Here is a 20,886-nt window from a genome sequence, read left to right as displayed (position 1 = left end):
CACAAAAAAGCTCTGTGCAGGTGCTGTTAATGCTCCTCAGTTTGGGGCAGGCCTGGGGCAGAGGGTGGGAGGTTTCCCCTCCTCTCCTCCTCTGTGTGGACCTTCTCCCTTTCTTGGGGATGTGGTAGCAGGTAAATCCAGTTGGACCAGAAAAACTATTGATAATAGGGGAGGGAGAACAAGATAAAGGAGCAGCCCATGGCTTTGTTGTGCAAAAAGCACCGGCTGACCTGCCAGGAGCCCTCACCTCCCGGTGCTGGAGCAGGGCCCTGCAGGTAAACAGCTCCAGGGGGTGCAGCAGGGCTCCTCTGCCAGGCTGAGCAACAGCACCTTGGGTGCTGCAGGGCTCTCCCAGCTTGGCCTGGCCAGCCCTTGGGGTGGTAAATTCTAGAAAGACACTTCCTGAGTGCTGGGGACATCCCAAGGTTCCCTCCATCCCTCAGTGTCAGATGGGACCACACAGGTGGGTGGGCAAGGGCTGTCCCACAGGGTGTCCCCTCTCCCCAGCTTTGGGGACAGAGCCTGGCCTGACCCCAGGGATGTGTGGCTTTGAGCAGACCTCAAACCTTTGGTTGCTCTGCTAAGAGCTGATATCAGCTGATATCTGCTCTGCTTGGTCCACAGATGACATCTTGGTCCAAGATGTCTCCTTGATCCCCCAGGAAGGGGGAAGGCAGTGGTTTGTATCATCACCGTAATTTCTCAGAGGTGTTTCCCAGCTCTGCACCCCTCCTGGCACAGCTCAGAGCCTCCAGGTTGCCCCATGCCACTGGAGAGGTGTCACAGACACATTTTATGAAAAATCCTTTCCTTAGGATTTTTCCTCCTGAGAAGCTGAGAAGCCTCAAGAACAAAATGTAAACAATGATTATCTGCTGCTGTGGAATGCAACAGGTGCATCTGTGATTGGTCTCATGTGGTTGTTTCTAATTAATGGCCAATCACACTCAGCTTTGTTATCAAGCCTTTGTTATCATTCTTTCTTTTTCTATTTTTAGCCAGCCTTCTGATGAAATCTTGTCTTCTATTCTTTTAGTGTAGTTTTAATATAATATATATCATAAAATAATAAATCAAGCCTTCTGAAACATGGAGTCAGATCTTCATCTCTTCCCTCATCCTTGGACCCCTGTGAACACGGTCACAGACCTATACCCTCCTGTCAGGGCCTTGTACAGAGGGATAGAGCCTCCTCTTCTCCAGGCTAAACAACTCCAGCTCCCTCAGCTTCTCCTCACAGCATTTATGTTCCTTTACCAGCTTTGTTGCCCTTCTCTGAGCAGTTTTACTGCACCCCTGAACCCCTTTCCCCACCCCTGCAGCCTGGGAGTGTGGGCAGGAGGGCAGAGCCCAGCCCTGAGCATCTCTGGTCCTGCAGACCAGCAAGGAATAAAGAAAGAGGGTTTCCCCCCCTCCTTAATGATATACCTCAACCAAACCCCAGCCCCTGATTTTTTATCACGCTCACTTCATGATTCACTTTCTCTTTCATTATCCAACCCGAACTTCTGTCATTCATATCAATAAATTCCCCCTCTAGCAAACCACCCATTGCTCCAAGCACTACCCCCTGAACCTGACCATGAACTTAAACTTCTTTGACCAATTTTCAAGCCCATCCCTCCTAGGAATCCCACTAATCCTCATCTCAATGACATTCCCAGCTCTCCTACTGCCATTCCTAGATGATGGATTAATTACTAAACAACTCTCAACCCTCCAACTATGGTTTATCAACCTAGTTACAAAACAACTAATAATGCCCCTAGACAAAAAAGGACACAAATGAGCCCTAATTTTAACATCCCTCATAACATGCCTCTGCCAAGCACAGACAGTGCCCTGCTGTCACCCTGCTGCCACCCTGCTGCCACCCTGCTGTCACTCCATCTCCAGGCACCCTCTGTGCAGTCACTTCTCCTGCCTTTGGTTGTAGGAACACCTACAAATCCACCCCAAAGCTGAGCAGGGAGTGTCAGGGAGCTGTGCCTGACCCCATTTCTCCCCAGGGCAGGGGGAGCTGTGGCCGAGCAGCTCCTGTGCCCTCCCTGCCCTGCAGGCAGGGGCCGGGTGTCACCTCCAGGGGCATCTGTTGGTCACCTCCAGGGACATCTGCTGATGAATTTTTCATGCTGCCACTCCACAGCAGCCATATGGCCCCTGTTCTTGGGGGGGACACAGCTCTGCCTTTCAGGGAGCTGCTCTGTGAGCAGGTTTTTGGCACTTTCTTCAATGTACTTCTGACCCGTGCTGAATGAATTTGGATGTATAAATCCTCCAGGAGATTTTTGGAGATCTCATTCTCCCACCTGCACAGTTCATCATGGCAAAGACCATGAGATTTTCCTCCACCAGCCTGTGGCTGGAAGCCAGCTGGTGCAAAATATGTTTATTCTCCTCTTGTGCTCTCTAGCCACGGGGAGGGATTGGGTTCTGTTTCCAAGAAGTAATCACTGGAATAAAAAGCCCAAGCTAAAAATGATACTTGCTGGTTTCCATTGTAATTTCTTTTATGTTCTTTTCCTAATCTTTATTTGGCAACTACCACCCTAAAAGGTTTTTCACACTTATTTAACTTCTAAATTAAGCGCCACTTAATTTTGGGGCATAGTCCAAAATGCATTGTAGCACAAAACAAGTAGAGCAGATGAAGAACTGTGCATCTCATTTTCACCCCGCTGAAAATAAAACCAACAGTAGAAAACCATCTATCATGGAAACAGTGAGATGTGAAGAAACCAGCTCCTCCAGCCCTTGAAGCTGCCACTCCACCAGCATTTGCATGATTGGGCCATAAATGTTTCCAAATGGTAAATTCCTGACTTTCCCCGGGTCATTTCCCCTGGACCACTGGTCATCCATCTGGAGCCAAGCCTTGCTGTGTCCCTTGTGACTGACTCGAGCAGTTGGTAATAATTAGCTGTGGTTAACGAAGGGCCAGAGTCAAGAGCACGTGAGCCAAAGCACCGGATAGCAGGGAGCACATCCAGTGATGTGCAAGGCAGAGCAAGGCAGACCTGGGCCACACAGGGTGGGGACAGCTCTGGGGGACCCTGAGCAGGACCCCAGACTCAACCATGCTCCGCTGGCTCTGAATTTTCAACAAAATGCCTGTACCCTGAAGGCTGGGAGCAGCTTTTAGTGATAGAGGGAAAAAGCATCAACCCCTCCATCAATGCACCCCCATTTCCCTGATGGTATATGTGACCCCCTCTTTCTGCCTGTTCTTCCTCAGCTCTAGCTCCAGCTGAGCTTTAAGCTCCATCTCATCCCTGTGTGTCCAAGTGGTCATGGTCTGTCCTGTCCTTCCAGCTGTTCTCTCCTTCCCTGAGACAATTCCTGCCCAGCCAGCCTTCCTACCACAGCAGCAGGGAGGGTTCCCTGCAAGTTTGCTTTAAAATCAGCCTGGCCACCATCCCTTTGTGGTGTCCCTGGTCCAGTGTCCTCTCTCCCAGTGGGACAAGGCCAGCAGTGACAGCACTGAGCTGCTCCTGTGTTCACACCACAGCCTTGGCATTTCATGGATGCCAACACGGTGCCATCCCCACACAGCCAAAATTCCCAGAGGAACAGGGCTGGCAATGGAGGGATCTGTAGTAATGGAAGCAAGTGGAGATTGAAGCCAACTCCTGTTAAAATGTGCTTTGCTTTTATCTTCCTTTGAACCTGTCTGGGCAGGCTGGAAAGGAAGTGGGGAGTGGTTGGATCTGAGGGGGAAATGCAGGCACAGTGGGACTCAGGGACAGGGACAGGGGTTGGGCCCAGCTTTTGGGGCTGAATAATGCAAGAGGGTATTTGTGGAAGGGCTGGAGGTGTGTGAGAGCCTGGAACAACACACGAGTGCTCAGGGAGCCATAGGGAAAGGGTTTGGATGGAGCAGGGCTCACCAAGTGCTCCTCCCCAAGTCTGGTGATTTCCTAAAAATCCAACCCCCCAAAATCCCTACAGCTCAACTGAAAAGGCTTGTTTGCCTGCTGAGTCCCTTCCCCCACTGCCACAAACATTTTGGTATGCATATCCTTCAGTTCACAGGCTGGTTCTTTCAGAGTTGAACTAAAATAACACCAAGATATTCTTTCAAAAAAGAAACTGGAGCACATCCTCTCCGAAAATACCAAAATAATTCATGCAAAATTTTCCCCAAACCCATTCCTCCTTTCCTCCAACCCAAACTCTTTGTCGAGCTTCCCACAAAGCCCTGAAAGGTTTTGTTTGCTGCAAATGCAGGCAATCCATTCAGCCAGAACGTGGCCGGGGACTGGGGGGCACACCCGGACTGTGTACCCTCCTCTTTAGTGCCAAAAACCCATCAGTTTGGGGTTTTTTTTTTTTTTGCCACCCCCTCTTTTCTCTCACATTTGTGGGGTTCCCCCACATCCTGGCAGGTTTAGGGGGTGGCTGTGACAGGATGTTGCTATCGGGGTGCCAACTTCAGAGCCGGCAGTTTCAGAGCACAAAATAAAAATAATAAAACTACAATAAAACTACAATAAAATACAATAAAATATAATAAAAATAAAAATAAAAATATAAATATAAATATAAATATAAATATAAATATAAATATAAATATAAATATAAATATAAATATAAATGATGATGATGATGATGTTGTTCGGGGGTAGCACCGCGGGGCCGCCCGGTGTCCGTGCGGTGCAGCCCAAACACGCACGTGTTTGAGTCGAAAAGGAAAGTTACAAAACGGGGAAACCCGGCTTATGAGCCGTGGGTAGGTGACATTAAGAGGTGAAAAAAAAAAAAAAAAAAAGAAAAAAAATTTTTCTCAGTTCCCTTCTGGTCTGGGTAAATGTTTAATCCCCAGCTCGCAGAAAATGCAGCTCAAAAATGCTTTTTTTCTCAGCAAGTCTGAACCAGTCAGCCTGGTGCCTCCTCCCTCCGGCTTTCACCCTCCCTCCCACCGCTCCGGAGGAATATCCCAGCCTGCTCCCAAGTGCGGCCGGGCTCCCGGGGCAGAGCGAGCAGCGGGGCCGGCAAGTTCCTGTGCCCGGGGCTGGCTGCCGCTCCCGCCGCCCTGCACGGCCCTAGGATGGGGTCCCCGCACTGGAAAAGGCTCTGCCTTCTGCTCCTGGCGGGTTTAACATCCTCCCTGCTCCTCTACAGTCACTACCGCGCTACGGTGGAGGCGCCCGGCAGCCCCAGGATCATGGCCAGGTAAGAGGCACGGCGATGGGAGAGGGCAGGCAGCTGTGGATCTGTTCTGAATCGGGGTGCCGGTGTGGGCTCCTTAGGGCTGGTGATCCCAGCTCTGCCCCCGGCCGGTTCGGAGAATGGGCTGGCAGCGGGCTCTAAGGGGTCCTGGGTGCTGCCCGCGGCCCCCAGCGCTGCCCAGAGCGGCACCCCAAAGCCATGGAGGCTCCCCGAGGGTCCCCACGCTGGGCTGAGCCCCTCCGAGGGTTCGGCACATCGCGGTGCAGAGCAGCCCCTGCTGAGAGCCGGCACGGCCGAGCGCGGGGATCCCGCCGCTCCCGGAGCCGCCGCGTGTTCCCGCCGGGCTGGGCGGGACCGGAGCCCGCCGATTGTCCCGGGCGAGCAGCACAATCCCAAGGAAGAACATTGCCATGGCCCCCGGAGAGCTGCACCCACCCGCCTGCAGAGGCAGGGCACGGCTGCCCCGCTCTGGGATCCCCCGCACCGCTCGCGAACTCGGGGCTGCAGCGCTCCCCAAACTCCAGCGATTTGCAGCTCCCCCTTTGTCTGCCTCCCCTGCATCCTCCAAACCTCCCGGAGCCGTTCAGAGCCTCCCCGGGCCCCGCCATGGGGGTGCCGGGGAGCCCCGGTGGGTGCGGGGGAAGGAGCCCGCACAGCTCTCGGGATGCGGGACCCGCTGCCCTGTCCCCTGCCAGCCTCAGGTGCTGGGCCAGGAGGGCGCTGTGGGTGTCCCCCACCTCCCCCTGGGTGCTTTGGGTGCCATCGGTGTGACAGAGCCCAGCCGGAACGGGGGATGCTGTGGGACCGGAGCCGGTTCTGCGCAGGGTGAGATTTGCTGAGGGTGCAGCAGGATGAGCTGTCCTGGGCTTCAGACCTTCTCTCTTCCCCAGCTGGGAGCTCTCCATGCCCGATGCCACCGTGCCAAAGGCAGAGGTCCCCTCTCCTGCCGGGCTGGTGGGTCAGGAGTACCTGCAGCAGCCCGGGCTGGCTCTTGGCTCTTTGCACCCTCACAGTGCCAGCGTTATCAAAACCTGCCCAGGGCAGTCACAGCTGGAGTGTGAGCAGCTCCCCACAAATAGCTTGATGTCCGCAAAAGGGGAAACTGAGGCCCATGAGGGCAGCAGAACGTGCCCATGGCCCACGCTGGAGCTGGGAATGGAAACCAGCCCTGACACAGGGTCTGTGGGTGTGGAGAAAGCCCGTGGGATGGAAGCAGGGAGCAGGATCCCCCCACCACATGCCAGGTTAACCTGCCTGGAGCTGCCACAGCCCCAGGTCACCTTCCTTGGAAAGTCAGTCCAGCCCCAGCCCTGACTGATGGGACCAAGGGTCAGCTTGTCCAGGGGGGAGGTAACACAGAGCTGACCTGTGCTCCAGAGCCCTCCTGGACTCTCCTCTTGGCTTTAATTCAACCCCTAAAGCTAAACCCAAACCAGAGTGCTGCCTGTTTGCTTCAGCTCCCTGTCTCTGGGAAACATGGCACTGCATGGGTGCTGCTCATCCCAGCAGAGCTGTGTCCCTGCAGGAGCTGGTGCTGCCCTGCTGGCCGAGCCCAGAGCTGGGACTGGGCTGGCCACTTCACAAGGCTGAGGTGCCCTCCCAGAGCACTCATTCCTGCTCTGCCAGCAGGGACAGGAGGCTCAGAGTCCTCACCTGGGGGTGCAGGTGACTCGGTTTCAGCAGGTTTGTGTGAGCAGCGTTGCTACGCAGAGGTACAGGGGGATGAAGGGCATCAGGAGGGAGATGATCTCTGATGGACGGCGGCTGCTGCCAGCACCAGCTCACCCCAGGACCCCCACAGCAATGCCAAGTCCCCCTGCAGTTCTGCACAAAGCTGGTGGCCCCATGCAAGTGGGCAAATGCCCTGTTCCCTGCAGAGCTGGGATGGAGAGAGCCAAATCCCCTGGGGTTTGTCCCACTCCCTGCCCATCCATCTCTCCCAAACCCGCTGGGGAGCTGCTGGCTGCACTTGTGGATTTATTCTTAGGGCAGATGGGACGAGCACAGAGCTCTGCCCAGCCTGGCTGTGCCACTCCTGCTCTGCACCAGGCAGAGATGGTGCTGGAGCTCAGCCCTTCGTGGGGAGATGGAGCAAGAGCAGGTTCTTGTTGCTGTTTTGGCTCCCTCCAATGTTTCTGTGGGGCCCTGGGAGTATTTGCTGAAGGTAAGGCTGGAGTGTGTGCTCACAACACTCACACACAGCGTTATCTTCCGGAAATGAGGGATGGCCCTGGACCAGAAATGTCACATTTGTGAATGTCACAGTGGTGAGGGAGCACCCAGTCCTGGCTGGCTCTGCTGCCACCACCGGTGCCTGGGCAGTCACAGCCACTCCTTCTCACAGCCCCATTGTCCATCTGTCGGTCCTGGGCAGGATTGTCATCTTCTGAGTCAACCAAGCAGCACGAGGTGCTTCACCACATCCTGCAGGTGACGTCAAAGCGCCGGGCTCCCCGTCACAGCGCCGCGATGCTGTGTGCTGGGGGGCCTCCCCAGCAGGGTTTGGGCAGCAGCAATGCTGGGGAGCTGGCTCCAGCACCCACAGCTGGCAAGCAAGCACAGGGAGGTGCTGGCACTGAGTTATCAGCTCAGCACAAAGCCTGGAAGAAACGATGAGCAGGTGCCACCCACTGTGTCCGGCCATGGGTGGGGCTGGGGCACAGCTCCCGTGGAAGGTCGGCAGGAGCCAAGGTGCCAGGCTGCCTGTGCCCACCTCCCTCCATCCTGGGCACAGCCAGGCTGAGCCCCTTGGGGCGCCCACGGATCCCTGGCAGCTCAGAAGGTAGTGCAGCACCCTCACACAGCCACTGCCCAGGGCTCTGCCTTGGCTGCCAGGGAAGGGAAAGGGAAGAAACAGGAGCAGGAGAGCTGGGGAGGGGCTGGGTGGGCAGAGGTGTGCAGCTGGGGCTTGTGAGCCTGGTGGGAAGGGCTGGGAGAAGCTGCTTGAGTGCAGCTCAAGCCTGGACATGGTGGGTGAGGGTTACAGCCTCAGTGTTTGATGGGGGCTGCCCCTCTGTGGCCAGAAAATGGGTGAGTGGCAAACCCAGGGGCTTTGCACACAGGGGCTTCAGTGCTTCACAGGAGCCAGCTCGGGGTTGGAGCAGGGAGGTTTCCCCAGTCCTGGTCCATCTGTTGGGTGGTGGAGGTGTTGATAAGCGCTGCTGCTGAGCACATGGGCTGGGGATCACCTGCGCTGGGAGATAAAAGGCAGCAAGTGGGGCTGGGCAGCTCCTGCACCCCAGGGCAGTTCCCTGCACCCGAGGGCAGCTCTCAGGGCTGAGCCCACTCAGGGTGCAGAGCTGTGGGACACTTGTGTGTAGAGCTTTGCTCTGGGGAATGTGCTGTCAGTGCCAGGGCTGAAAAAGCAGCTCCCAGTGTCACCAGCAGCTCTGGTACAGCCTCTGGTGGCCTTGTCCTTGCTGTGAGCAGACCCTGCACTGCCCCCTGCAAGCCAAGGGGACGTTTGCTCAGGCTGGGATGAGTTGGATGATGCAGGATAGCACCACAAAGGCCCTGCAGAAAGCTGCAGCTCTGCATCTCTCTGGGGTGGCTCAGTCCCACCTTGCTGGACCCTCTTGAGCATTTCCCCTCCCTCCTCTCTCTGCCTGCTCAGCTGGTCTCAGGATGAGCCTCAGGGTGAGCTGGTGGGGTCCCATTGTGCTGCCCCCTGGGCTGTTTGGGGACGTGGGGCCTTTGCAGGGCTCTGCTCCTGCTGGGATCCTGACTTCCCATCAGGCACCAAGGCAAGACACACAGGCTTGATTTCAAAGCTGCCCTGCTCCACTGTTGGGGCTCAGCACCCCCAGCATGCCCTGCCCTGAGCTGGCAGCACTGGGAGGGTGCCAGGAAGGCGCTGGGAACAAAACCTGCTTGGTGCTGCCCTTCCATCCACGCCCGGGGAGATGCTGCAGCCCCGGTTCCAGAGCCCAGGCAGGGTGCTGGGCTGTCCCCCCACGTCAGGCCATGCCCCCAGAGTGGCACAGAGCAGGGTTTGGGTGGCAGACGGGTTTGGATCTGCTCCTGGGCAGGGCTGTGGGTGCTGCTGGTGTTGACAGGGGCCGTGGCAGGGACAGAAACCCAACGCCTGCAGTGCCCCTGTGCCAGGACACGCCGTGCCAGCAGGGCTGGGGGGGTGAGCTCCGCTCCCCACCTGCCCTTACCTGTCCCCAGGCTCCAGCAGAGATCCTGTAACAAGGAGCCCTTGTCTGCTCCACAATAGCCCCCTTCTGGCTGCAGCACCTGCTGCTGGGGGCTCTGAAGGGCCTTTCTGTGTGGGGATCAATGGGAGCCTGTTCCCCTCCGGTGGGCTCCCACCTCCTGCCCCCCTGCCCACCCCAGTGCCCCAGGGGCTGGGGCAGCTCAGCCTGGCCCCGTGGGGCTCAGGGCACCCCAAGCTGCTCAACCCCTGCTGCTAATGAAGGATCAGGGCATGCCCCAGCTGCTCCCACGGCAGAGGGTGTCCCATGCACCCCGAGAACCTCCAGAGCCCAGGTGCTGTGGTAGAACAACTGAATGTGTCCTGCTGACCTGTCCAGTTTATTCCAGCCCGCTCCTCTTGGACTTGAGAATGGTGGGATGGTGAGAAGAGACAGAGAGGTCTCAGCAGGATTCCCCCAAGGCTGCAGGCCGGGCTTGATGTGGTTTTTGCTTTATGGGAGTCCAGGAGATGTTGGCTGCACAAACCCTGTATTTTGCAAATCCTCATCTCTCCACCTGCAGAGGGGAGTGGGTGGGCACAGCAGTGGTGAGGAGGAGATAAATGGAGGGGTCGTGGTGCTGCCCTGCGGCTCTCACAGGGGAGGATGTCAGGGTGCTCAGTGTCACCTCCTCAGCTGAGCCCTCCCTTGTCTTCTCCCAGCTTGCTGCAGCCAGGGCCGCTGGTCCTGGCTCCCTCAGGGACACCACAGGGAGCTGGCAGCCACAGGTGGGCTCCTGGAGGCAGCTTGGAGAGGTAAGGAGGGGAGATGCTCAGCCATCCTGGCAGGAACTGGGAGGCCCTGCCCACTGTGGGCTTCCCCAGTGCCCAAGCAATGGATTTTTAACTCTGCCATATGTTTCCCCCATCCCAGTGGGAATTCCTTCAAGCCCTCTGCCGAGCTGGAGGAGCCGGAGCCCAGCAGGAAGCAGGTAATCATCAGCACAGTATTGTCCATGGTGCCCCTCCAGCTGGGTTTTGTTGCTTGAAGGGCTGTGTGGGGAGGCTGAGGAGGAGCAGCATCCTCTGGAACGGATTTAGAGAGGAGCAACCTTGTCCATCCACACAATGATTGTCCCCAGGCCTCCCTGCTGCCATTGCCCAGTGTGGAGGCTGCAGCAGCATCACCACCCCCTCCAGCCCCGTGACTCCTGGGCCAGCAGCCCAAGCTGCGGACTCGTGGGGATGGACCCAGGCCCTGAGGGGAGCTGTTCCTGTTCTGTTCTCACAGAGCAGAGCCCTTTAACCTGTTGCCCACACCTGAAGGTGCTGAATCTTTCACACCCTCAGGTGACTCTGTAAGCCCCAATTCTGCCAGCCCCACTGAGCTGGCTGCCAGAGGCAGTTTTGCAGCACAAAATCAAGGCAGGAGGCAATGCCCTGCCTGGGTGACCCAGCAGAACATGTGATGGACAAGGAGCATTTCTGTCCCTGGGTTTGTCCTCACCTTGCTAAGGGGTGGAGGTGTCACAGGGAAGGCAGACCCAGGCTGGAGATTGAGCAGGGATCCTCCTTCCTCCCTCCCAGCCCAGCCCCTGCCTCCACTCTGTGATGACCAGAGCAAAGGCAGACCCCAAGTTTCGGGAGATCTTCCACTTCAACACCCCCGTGCTGATGTGGGACCAGCACTTCACCCTGGAGACCTGGAACAGGCTGAAGACACAACACGTCCCCTATGGCTGGCAGGGCTTGTCCCTCGCAGGTACAGACCCAGCTGGGGTGTGGGGCAGCTTGAGGGGACTGGGGAGCCCAGAAGAAGGGACTGGAGATGTGGGACAGGCAAGGAGCCCTGCAGAGGAGCCAGGAACGTTGATCTCTTCCCACCCCACCTCCCGGGGCACAGGGTGCGGCTCTTGCTGCATCTTGTGACATTTTCCCTGAATAAAAGCTCCAGTGTTGTCCTTGATTATTAACTGGGGCCGGAGGAGCTCAGACAACCAGCTCCATTGTTGTGCATGGAGATTGTTTCCCTTCCCACCCCAAACCCACTCTCTGTTTGCTCCTGGCAGCTGTCAGCTTCAATCCCTGGGCTGGGAAGTGCTGGGAACAGCGAGCAGGAGAGAACCAGTGGCATTTGCAGAGACATTGTCAGGAGGGGATGTGGCCAGCACAGGCAGCAACATCTGCAGGGCTGGGGCAGGAGATACTTGGATGCATCCCTGCGCTTTGCACAGCCTTGGGTGGGTGGCCGCCGTTTGTAGCAGGGTGAGGAGCATGGGGAGATAAGAGATGCGAGGAGGTGACACCAAGCTGGGAGAGGAGGATCTATCTGGTGCCTCATCTCCCACCAGCAGACCTCTCCAGCATGGGGCGGTGTGAGTTTCCTTATATGCTGCTCTTGGCTGTGCCGTGCCAGCTCCTGCACGTGCTCCCATGGGTTGGCACACGCCTTTTCCCTGCTGACTGCTCCCATCCTGCTCCATTCCAGTGGTCGGCAGCACCCTGCAGCTCCTCAACGCCTCGGCCAACCGGCAGCTCTTCGACAGGGCCGCCTTCCCCGGGGGCTGCGTCCGCTGTGCCGTGGTGGGCAACGGTGGCATCCTCAACGGCTCGCGGCAGGGCAAGGCCATCGACAGCCACCACCTGGTCTTCAGGTGAGGGGGAATGCCATGGGAGAAACAAACACGGGCAGGAGACCTTTCTCCTTTTTAGTGCCTTTATTAAAAGTGATCAGCTCGGGCGGGGAGAAGCGACAGGTCCGTGCTCACACCGCTGCGGCCCCAGGAGTGGCTTGGAGGTAGAGGAAGAGTTTTTCCTTTGGTCTGTGGGCAGAGCTGGGAATTCCATCCTCACATGAGCACCAGGAGATTCCCTTAATTTTCTGGTTTAACATTTGAGGTCATTTGTCTAGCTGACATCCTTTAACGTTAGGGTGAGGGGTGAAAGGGTCCTAGCAGATACTAGATTCTGTTCCTCACATCTAGGCATCACATCTATTTCATGTTAGCTCATTGTTTTTAGGGGTTTTTGGCTAGGTTTGGTGAGGGACTTCTCCTGTTGCAGGCTGGTTCTGAGGTCATTTGCATGCTAACTCCAAGGTCTCCTCCTCTTCACCATCCTGGTGCCATCCTCCAGGAAGCAGTAGGGTGCCACTTGACAAAAGGGGGAATTCTTAACTATCAATGACAGGTAGTTAACGAAAATGACAGGTGATTGCAATAACAGTCAGAACTCCACCCTGGCAGCAACTAGCCCAACCTGTGAACTCTGCACCCTGTAAAAAAATGGACAACTTTTGCTATTCATAACAATGGATGAGTGCCCATTGTGAGATGCCAGCCCTGGACATGTGTTCTCTGCTTTTACTGCAGGCTCAATGGTGCCGTGATCAAGGGCTTTGAGGAGGATGTGGGCACCAAGGTCTCCTTCTACGGCTTCACGGTGAACACCATGAAGAACTCCCTCATCTCCTACGAGGAGTATGGCTTCACCCAGGTCCCCCAGGGCAAGGTGAGACCCTGAGGGCTTGTTGGGGACTTGAATCAAGTTGTCCCTTCAGGTTGGGCTTGCTTCCTGAGACCTTCTGTCTTGGATTGGAAAGACAGGTGTCTGCTAAGGAAGGCAGGAGCATCCCCTGAAATGGAGAAAATGAACCCCCCCTCCTCTGAATTGCTATAAATTTGAAATTAAGGGACTCTCAGGCAACAAAAATTATGGGAGCAGGAAATAACAGTTCTTTAATAGGGAAGAAAATAAAAGGATAAAATAAACAATGCAGTACACTAGAACAACACTGACAGAGTCAGAACCCAACCTGACACCCTGTGGGTCAGGGTGTTGGCAGCAGTCCCATTGGAATTGTGGCTCAGCCCTCCTGCAGTGTCAGGGGTGGTTCTGCTGGAGCAGGGATCCTGTAGAGAAGGATGTATTCTTCCTCTGAAGATCCAGGGGAAGAAGAGGCAGCTGCTGTTCCTCTGGGGAATCCAGTGCAGAAGCTGTGCTGGTGTTCCAGAATCTCCAGATTATACCCAGGTAGGAATGCTTGGCTCCTCCCTCTGGGCTCACATCTCCCAATGGGATGCTGTAGTTCTTATCAGCCATGCAGGGACATTCAATAGCTGTTATCAGCAATGTCCCCTCCCAAGGGAGGAGTGATTGTGGTCACTCAGAGAGATAAGGCAAACTGCCCACTTGGCAAAAGACAACTGCCATACAGATGGTAATGGAAAACGTCTTACCTTGCAATCTGAAACACCTTCCCCCCATCTTGGGAGCCCTCAAGCATGGGCCGTGTCCCTAACCCCCCCTCCAAGTGCCCTGTGTGTGTCTCTGCTGCAGGACCTGAAGTACATCTTCATCCCCTCGGATATCCGGGACTACATCATGCTGAAATCGGCCATCCAGGGCAGCCCAGTGCCCGAGGGCTCGGACAAGGGGGACGAGTGAGTACCTCCCAAAGATCCCCCCAGCACCCCCAGTGATGCAGGCATGACTTGCCTGTCCTCTCCCCACATCTGTCCCTCCTGGGATAAACCCCAAGGAGCTCCTGGACTCCCATGACAAAGTTCTGCCCTTCTCCTTGCCTTGCTGCAGCCCACAGAAGTATTTTGGACCGGAGGCATCTGCAGAGAAGTTCAAGCTGCTGCATCCTGATTTCCTGCAGTACCTGACAGCAAGGTGAGGGTGATGAGCACTGTGGCTGCTGTCTGGCTCTGCTCTGGGCTGGGCTCAGACCATCTGCTTCCCCCTCTGCTCATTCCAGTACAGACCAGTAGCTGCCCAGCACCAGAGTGCAGTCCCAGTCTCCCCCAGACACTGGAACCACCCTGCCCTGCTGTTTGCACACAGGGCAGAGGAGTCTCCTGCCATTCCTGTTCACTGCAGCACAGCTCACATCTCCTCCTACACCTCCCCATGCACACCTTGGTCTGTTTCCCCAAAACAAATTACATTTTGTCCCAGTCTAACAGGAGCAAAGGTAGGGCTCAACAGGATGGTCTCTTCCTGCCTTTCATGAAAGCAGATGCCCAGATTGGGGTGGCTCCAAACAGCAGAGAGGTGCCTTTTACCAACCTCTGAGCAAATGAGAGCAGCCATCAGAGAGCCTACCTGAGTCCTTGTTCATTGCTCCTGCCTCACTGGGCACTGGTGTCACTGGAGAGGGCTGGCTGGCTGTGGGGGCTGCAGGGCTGTGCCATCCCCACAGCCACCGTGTCCCCCTGTGCCAGGTTCCTGCGCTCAGAGCTGCTCAACAGCCAGTACAGCTCCCTGTACATGCCCAGCACCGGCGCCCTCATGCTCCTCACCGCGCTCCACACCTGCGACCAGGTAAGGGGCCACAGGGCCACTGTTCCCCTGGGGAGAGGGGAATCCCCCCCTTGGCTGCTGTGATGGCTGTCCTACAAGTCCCCTGTGCCTGAAGGAAGTGCTGGTGGTGATGGACGACCCGAGGTGAAGCCTTGATCCTTCCTGTGTTTGCCCCACCTCCTTCCCCACAGGTCAGTGCCTATGGGTTCATCACAGCCAACTACGAGCAGTTCTCAGACCACTACTACGAGGTGGAGAAGAAACCTCTGGTGTTTTATGCCAACCATGACATGATGCTGGAGGCAGCGCTCTGGAGGAGCCTGCACCGTGCAGGGATCATCACCCTCTACCAGCGCTGAGGCCAGGAGTTGCCCACAGGGCCAGGTCCAAGGACTCTTGTGGCTCTTCTCCTTTCTCTTGAGGGTCACCTTCTCCCTCCTGAGGGCTCTCCCCAGCTGGCCAGCCAGCCCACAGAGCAGGCTTGCTGCACCACAGCCAGCAGTGATGTGAGGATAACGGGGAAGCTGGTGCTGGTGGAGGAATGTTGCATCTCCTCGGGGATCAGTGTGATGGAACGTGGCCTTTGGAGCAGCCAGAAGCACCACAGCACGTGGCTGTGCCCTGCCAGCCCCATGAACGTGGCTTTGGGGCAGCAGTGGCCCCTGTGGAGCACAGGAGGGGCAGGGTGATGCTGAAGAGGATGCTGGAAAATGCCCTTCACCTTAAATGCTCATCACCATGGTGGGACTGCAGCAGGCAGAAATCCTTGCACTGGAGCTCAGCTGACAAGAGGTGACATGTCTGGGGAACACCTCTCTCCAGAAAGACTGCAAAGTCCCAGCTGTGTGTGGATGTGTGCCACGTTCCAGAAGGATCTGTCTGCCTCCCTGGTCAGTGGCACAGAGAGCAGGACGGACACAGAGGGCCCTGTCACTGTCCCCTTCTTGAGGTCTGGTGTTTTCAGACAAGGAAGGGGCTCAAAAGCCATCAGCTCCAAGGAGGGTCACAGCAGCTCAGCCAGGACACCAGGATCACGTCCAGGCTCTGAGCAGCCCAGAGGTGACACTGGCCTGGGCCATGTGTGTGTGGCACTGGCTTTGTCACCTTTTCTTGCACAGGGACTGCGTGGTGCCTCTGAGAGGCAGCCCCACACCAGGTGGGTCAAAGTGATGGTCACTCTTAATTTCCTTCCCCAAACCCCAAGGGAAGGGAGGGTCCTGAACCCTTCAGCTGTCCCTCAAACACCAGCACTGCTCAGGGAGACCCACCTGGGGAGGCTTCTCCAGCTGGTGGGGGCTGGAGACAGAGCAGTGTAACCCAAGACACTTTCCCACTTTGTGTAATTACATAAATGTTGAATGATTGTTTTCCCTAACCCCTGTTTTTGTTGCTTTGATGAACTGAGTGGGGTGAGACCCCCTCCTTTACCTCCCACAGCAGAGGAGCAGTAACAGGGAGTAGAGACTTCAACTCATTCAAAGGCAGATAGGGATGGAAACCAGTTTAAATCATGAAGACTCAAGACTTTTAGCTCTTAGCACAGCCCTTTTCCACTTGGAATGCTATTTACTGTACAAGGTTGGTGCAGTAAATGGCAAAAGATGGCAAAAGAGAGATGGCAAAAGATAGCCTGGCCCTGAGCCAGGGAACCTCCAAACCCCCTGAAGCTCCAGCAGGCTGCTTCCAGCTGGTTCACAGACTCAGATTAGAGTCCAAGCCTGTTCCAGATGTAATCTGTAGCCTGGGGCCCATCTTGTGTTCCCACGTCTCAAATTAACCTTTGTTCCCATCAGAGCCACCCTGCACTGGTACCACAGCAGCCTGTCAGGCCTGTTCTGTGTTCCCAAACACTCAGCAAAACCTTTCATGACAGGAATGAGCCTGATCCTCACATCTCCTGGCCAAGACACCCTGAAACCTCCTCAAACCAGCCCTGGCCAGGCCTCAGGTGACATCAGCAGCACGGTGACACTCCAGGACGGTGCTGTCGCGGTGCTGCAGTCCTGCCTGGAATCATCCAGCTCACAGGCACACCAGGAACCAAACACTGGGAACCACAATGAGCACTTTCCTTTCCTCTCTCAAAAAGGGACATTCCCAGGCAAGGGTGGAGCTGGAGTTAACTCCATTTTAAGGACTTGTTCATGGCTGTATTCCCAAGCACACCACAAGAACCATTTGGAACCAGACCTTGGCCATAGGTTAGTTTTGTCACACTGGTCCCATGAACACTTCTGGGACAGAATCTGCAGACACTGAAGTCTGAGTTATCAGGTTTGCTATGAAAGGTAAACTCACAACTGCCATTTCAGGAAGGGTTTTCATCCAAAATCCTTCATACCTGCATAAAACCATTTCTGTCCAAGAAGAATCAGAATCATTACAGTTAGAAAACACCTTTAAGAGCATGGACTCCAACCTTTACAGAAATAACCAAATAAAACCCAACTTTTACTCGTAAGATTTTCCACAACTTATTTTATTCTGGAACAGAAGAAAGCAGGGAACTACTTTTTCCTCCAGCCAACTGTAGATCAGGTCCTGGTGAAAAAAAAACCAAGAAACATTATCAGAGCAGCTGAAAAGTTCCTGATTTGCACTATTTAATCTGGAGTACAGGTCTCAGGAGACAAAACTTTGCTCCTAGCCAGGCCAATGGCATCAGTACCCAAATCCTTTTTGGTTTTAGTGGTCCCTTACCCATGGTGTGGCTGCAGCAACCACTGAGCAGTTGGGAGGAGCCTGTGGCTACACACAAGTGGCCATTTCACGACATATCAGCAGTCATTTGTGACATCCAGTCCAGAACAGTCTGCCTTCTAGATCTGTAAGAAACCACAAACCAAGGCTGTAACTGTTTTCCTAAAAAAGTCCATTCTGAAACAATCCCTGCCCTTCTGATCTCAAAGCACTGAGTAGCTTTTACTTGTCCCATTTATCCTCAGGCTGCCTCTCCACTTTCTTTTCCTTTGGAAGTCAAAAGCTCCAGGTGCTTGTCCCAGTGCCTGATGCTGTCTGGGAGCCAGCTGTGCTGTCAGAGCACCCCAATGCCTGATTTGTGGTGCCATTCCCTCCCTTTTCACAGTCCCAATGACATCCCTGTCACCAGCCCTGCCGGCCTGTCAGAAGCTGTTATTGACCTTCTGCAAACAAAACCAAATTCTGCTCAATAAAGCATAAAATCATTTAGCAGAAGGCAGCTGTCAGCTGCCCAAGACAAAGTGCTGTTCCAGCCTGTGTGTTCAGTGACTGTACAGCAGGGGAGATAAAAAATGCCTTTCTTATCTGCCCTTCAACTTCTCAATGTTTGCACAAGGAACTTGAAAGCTTTTCGCAGCTCTAAACTGTGCCATGACAACAGCAGCTCTGCAGCTGTGCCTGGGACTGCACCTGGAGCTGCCACACGGCCCAGGGTGGCAGGACAGGGGACAAACTGTGTCACTCTGGTGCCACACACCTACAGGGGACAGACTGTGCCACTCTGGTGCCACTCACACCTACAGGGGACAGATTGTGTCACTCTGGTGCCACTCACACCTATAGGGGACACTGTGTCACACTGGTACCACTCACACCTACAAGGGACAGATTGTGTCACACTGGTACCACACACATTGACAGGGGACAAACTGTGTCACTATGGTGCCACTCACACCTACAGGGGACAGACTGTGTCACTCTGGTGCCACTCACACCTACAGGGGACAGATTGTGTCACACTGGTGCCACTCACACCTACAGGGGGACAGACTGTGTCACACTGGTGCCACTCACACCTACAGGGGACAGATTGTGTCACACTGGTACCACACACACTGACAGGGGACAAACTGTGTCACTATGGTGCCACTCTCACACCTACAGGGGACAGACTGTGTCACTCTGGTGCCACTCACACCTACAGGGGACAGACTGTGTCACACTGGTGCCACTCACACCTGTGGACTCTTTGCAAGGGACAGGGCACCCACTAAGGGAAGCATGTGAGCCTCAGTGGACATTTTCCTCCTCAAGCTGAGTGTCAGACAGGGATAACAGCACATCACAGGCTCAGTGTCTGTCCCAGCCCTGGCTGCACAAACCCCTCATGTTCCCCAAAACCACACACACACTGCAGATACACAGCTGTTCTCCCTGGGATTTTTTCTTCAGAGATTAGGCTCTGCAGGCCTGGCATGTAATTAATGAATTAAAAATAAACAACACACAACACTGAAGAATTCAATTCTCTTACCAGCCTGAAGCCAAACACAGCAGCTGCCCTCTGACCAAAGCTGTCCTTGGGCAACAGCAGCCCCAGGATTCTGCAGGACCATTTCCTCCTACATACAAGTTGCAATGAACACTGTCAGCAAAAGTAATTTAAATAAAGTCAGTTTTCTTTTCCTCACCTTTCCTGAGTAAAAAAACCCCAGCACTGGATCACAGAGCAAGAATTAGACAGAAATTTTCCATTCAAAGACAGGAAACTTTTGTGTCACAAACTTAGCAGAGCAGAAACCTGTCCCTCAAGACACAGAGGAGGATGTTTGCCAGGGGGCTGTCTCCTTCACAGACAAGAAGCTTTGGGAGGTGGATGCTGTTTAAATCCTTGCTTAGGGAAGCTCCGAGACGTTGGTGGTTTGGAACTTTTTAAGCTGTTTCAACCTGACAGTCTCCTCATCTTCCAGAAACTTCCCAGCCCAACTTGTTCCCTGCACACAAGAATAACCCATCCATCCATGGTGTAATTGGTCTATGGGTTTATCTCCAGAAATGCATTAATCAGACCTAGGACAGGCACTTCCCCCCAGGTGAAAGCTTCCTCAGGGTGTGTCCTTCACAGGGTGACCCTTTGGGGCAGGTGAGCTGCCCCTCCCCAGCCCCAGCAACCTGATGCAAGTTTGAAACTGTCCCAGAGCACCTCCAGGCAGGCAAACAGAGCAATTATTCTGTCACTAGGTCTATTTTTGTGACAGATACAGTTATGAGATGAGCTGTGTCAAGTGTCTCCATAATGGGCTGTCACCCAATCCCTCCTACCTCTCATCCTTCTACTCTGGCTCATCTCTGACCATGCTGACAAGCAGGTGCTCTGCTGGGCAGCAACACCAGTAAAATTCCCATTCAATCCATGCTGCTTTTCAGCTTGTGCTCTGTGCCAGCAAAGGGCAGCACACTCAGGTGGCAGCTGTGACAAAGCTACAGCCTTTATTGGCTTAATTACATTCATCAAGCTGTTGGGCTTTTATATCCCCTCCCAGGAGCCCCAGGAATTCAGGAGGGTATAATTTGAGACAGCAGAGAGAGTCTTTCTTCCATCACCCCCCTAGAGGAGAAAAAGAAAACCAGCCTATGCCAAGACAGATGCTGCTGTTTCTCACCATTGTGAAGGTGCACTGTGGGTAAATCAGCTCCCCAGCCAGGGAAGAGTTTTCACCCCTTCTTGACACGGTGTCATGCTCTGAAACTGAGAAAGGGGACAGAGTTAGTTCAGGTACCAAATCACTCCTTTAGCTTTGTGTCTCCAACACTGAGCCTCAGAGTTTACACTTCCACAGAGGAAAGATCAAATTCAGACAGGGATAACTTTTATCATCATCACTAGCTCAGCTTCCAGCACAGCTAAAGAATAGAGGGCCATCCCAAATCGCAGATCTGCTCTTGCCCTCGTGGCTGTCACGCTCCCCAGCCGGGCAGCACCGATGCCCGCGGTACAGGCGGCTCCCCGGCCCGCTGAACCCGCCTCGGGGTGCCGGGACACAGCCCCGGCTGAGCCGAACCCGCTGCCCATAAAACGCTGAGCATGGCTCGGCCAGCCCGCGGCTCCTGGCGCAGCCCCGTCACGGCAGGGCCGGAGCCCCCTGGCCTTGCTCTCTCCGTCCACCATGGCGGGGAGAGGGGCCGCTATCCCGCCTCCCCATGCAGCCCTCGAGCCCTCGCCTCAACCGTACGGGCGGTTCCGACAGCGTGCGGGAGTTCCCCGCACACCATCCGGCCGCCCCCGCGCCCCTCGAGGTCGCCGTGCCCGCGGATGGCGGCCGATGGCGGCCGGGCCCACTCACCACACGCAGTTTCGCCGCCATGTTGGCTCAGGGATCGCGGGGAGAGGGGCGGCCGCGGGGGCTCATGGGAGATGTAGTCCTGGTCCGTGAAGGCGCATGGGAACTGTAGTCCGGCCCCCTGATGAGCGCGGGGGCTGACGGGAAGTGTAGTCCCGTCCCTCAGGAGTAAAGCGCGCTCCTGCCCCCCCTCATCCCACTCCTTAATGGGATTTACTAATTATTTATTAATTC

At 55.2% G+C, this 20,886-nt stretch overlaps 1 protein-coding gene and 1 long non-coding RNA gene across 2 annotated transcripts; one reads left to right on the top strand and one right to left on the bottom strand.

Moving 5' to 3' along the window:
* Positions 1-5,047: 5,047 nt before the first annotated feature.
* On the top strand, positions 5,048-16,159 carry ST6GALNAC2 (ST6 N-acetylgalactosaminide alpha-2,6-sialyltransferase 2). The gene is made up of 10 exons (XM_054278841.1): positions 5,048-5,172; positions 10,028-10,120; positions 10,239-10,296; positions 10,892-11,066; positions 11,793-11,958; positions 12,676-12,814; positions 13,643-13,746; positions 13,898-13,981; positions 14,533-14,632; positions 14,803-16,159. Exons 1-10 carry the CDS (start codon positions 5,048-5,050, stop codon positions 14,968-14,970), a joined length of 1,212 nt encoding a protein of 403 aa, XP_054134816.1. The 3' UTR covers positions 14,971-16,159.
* A 910-nt stretch (positions 16,160-17,069) lies between these two features.
* Positions 17,070-20,624, bottom strand: LOC128938535 (uncharacterized). The gene is made up of 5 exons (XR_008483148.1): positions 20,545-20,624; positions 19,975-20,060; positions 18,846-18,933; positions 17,312-17,436; positions 17,070-17,152 (listed from the first exon to the last, which is right to left on the bottom strand). It is a non-coding gene; the product is annotated as an uncharacterized LOC128938535 (long non-coding RNA).
* Positions 20,625-20,886: the final 262 nt, after the last annotated feature.

This window comes from Melozone crissalis, unplaced genomic scaffold (genome assembly GCF_028551555.1).
Source record: "Melozone crissalis strain CALT ecotype California unplaced genomic scaffold, PUWL_Pcris_2 ptg000026l_1, whole genome shotgun sequence".
Taxonomy (NCBI): domain Eukaryota; kingdom Metazoa; phylum Chordata; class Aves; order Passeriformes; family Passerellidae; genus Melozone; species Melozone crissalis.
This window is presented reverse-complemented; position numbering and strand designations above follow the sequence as displayed.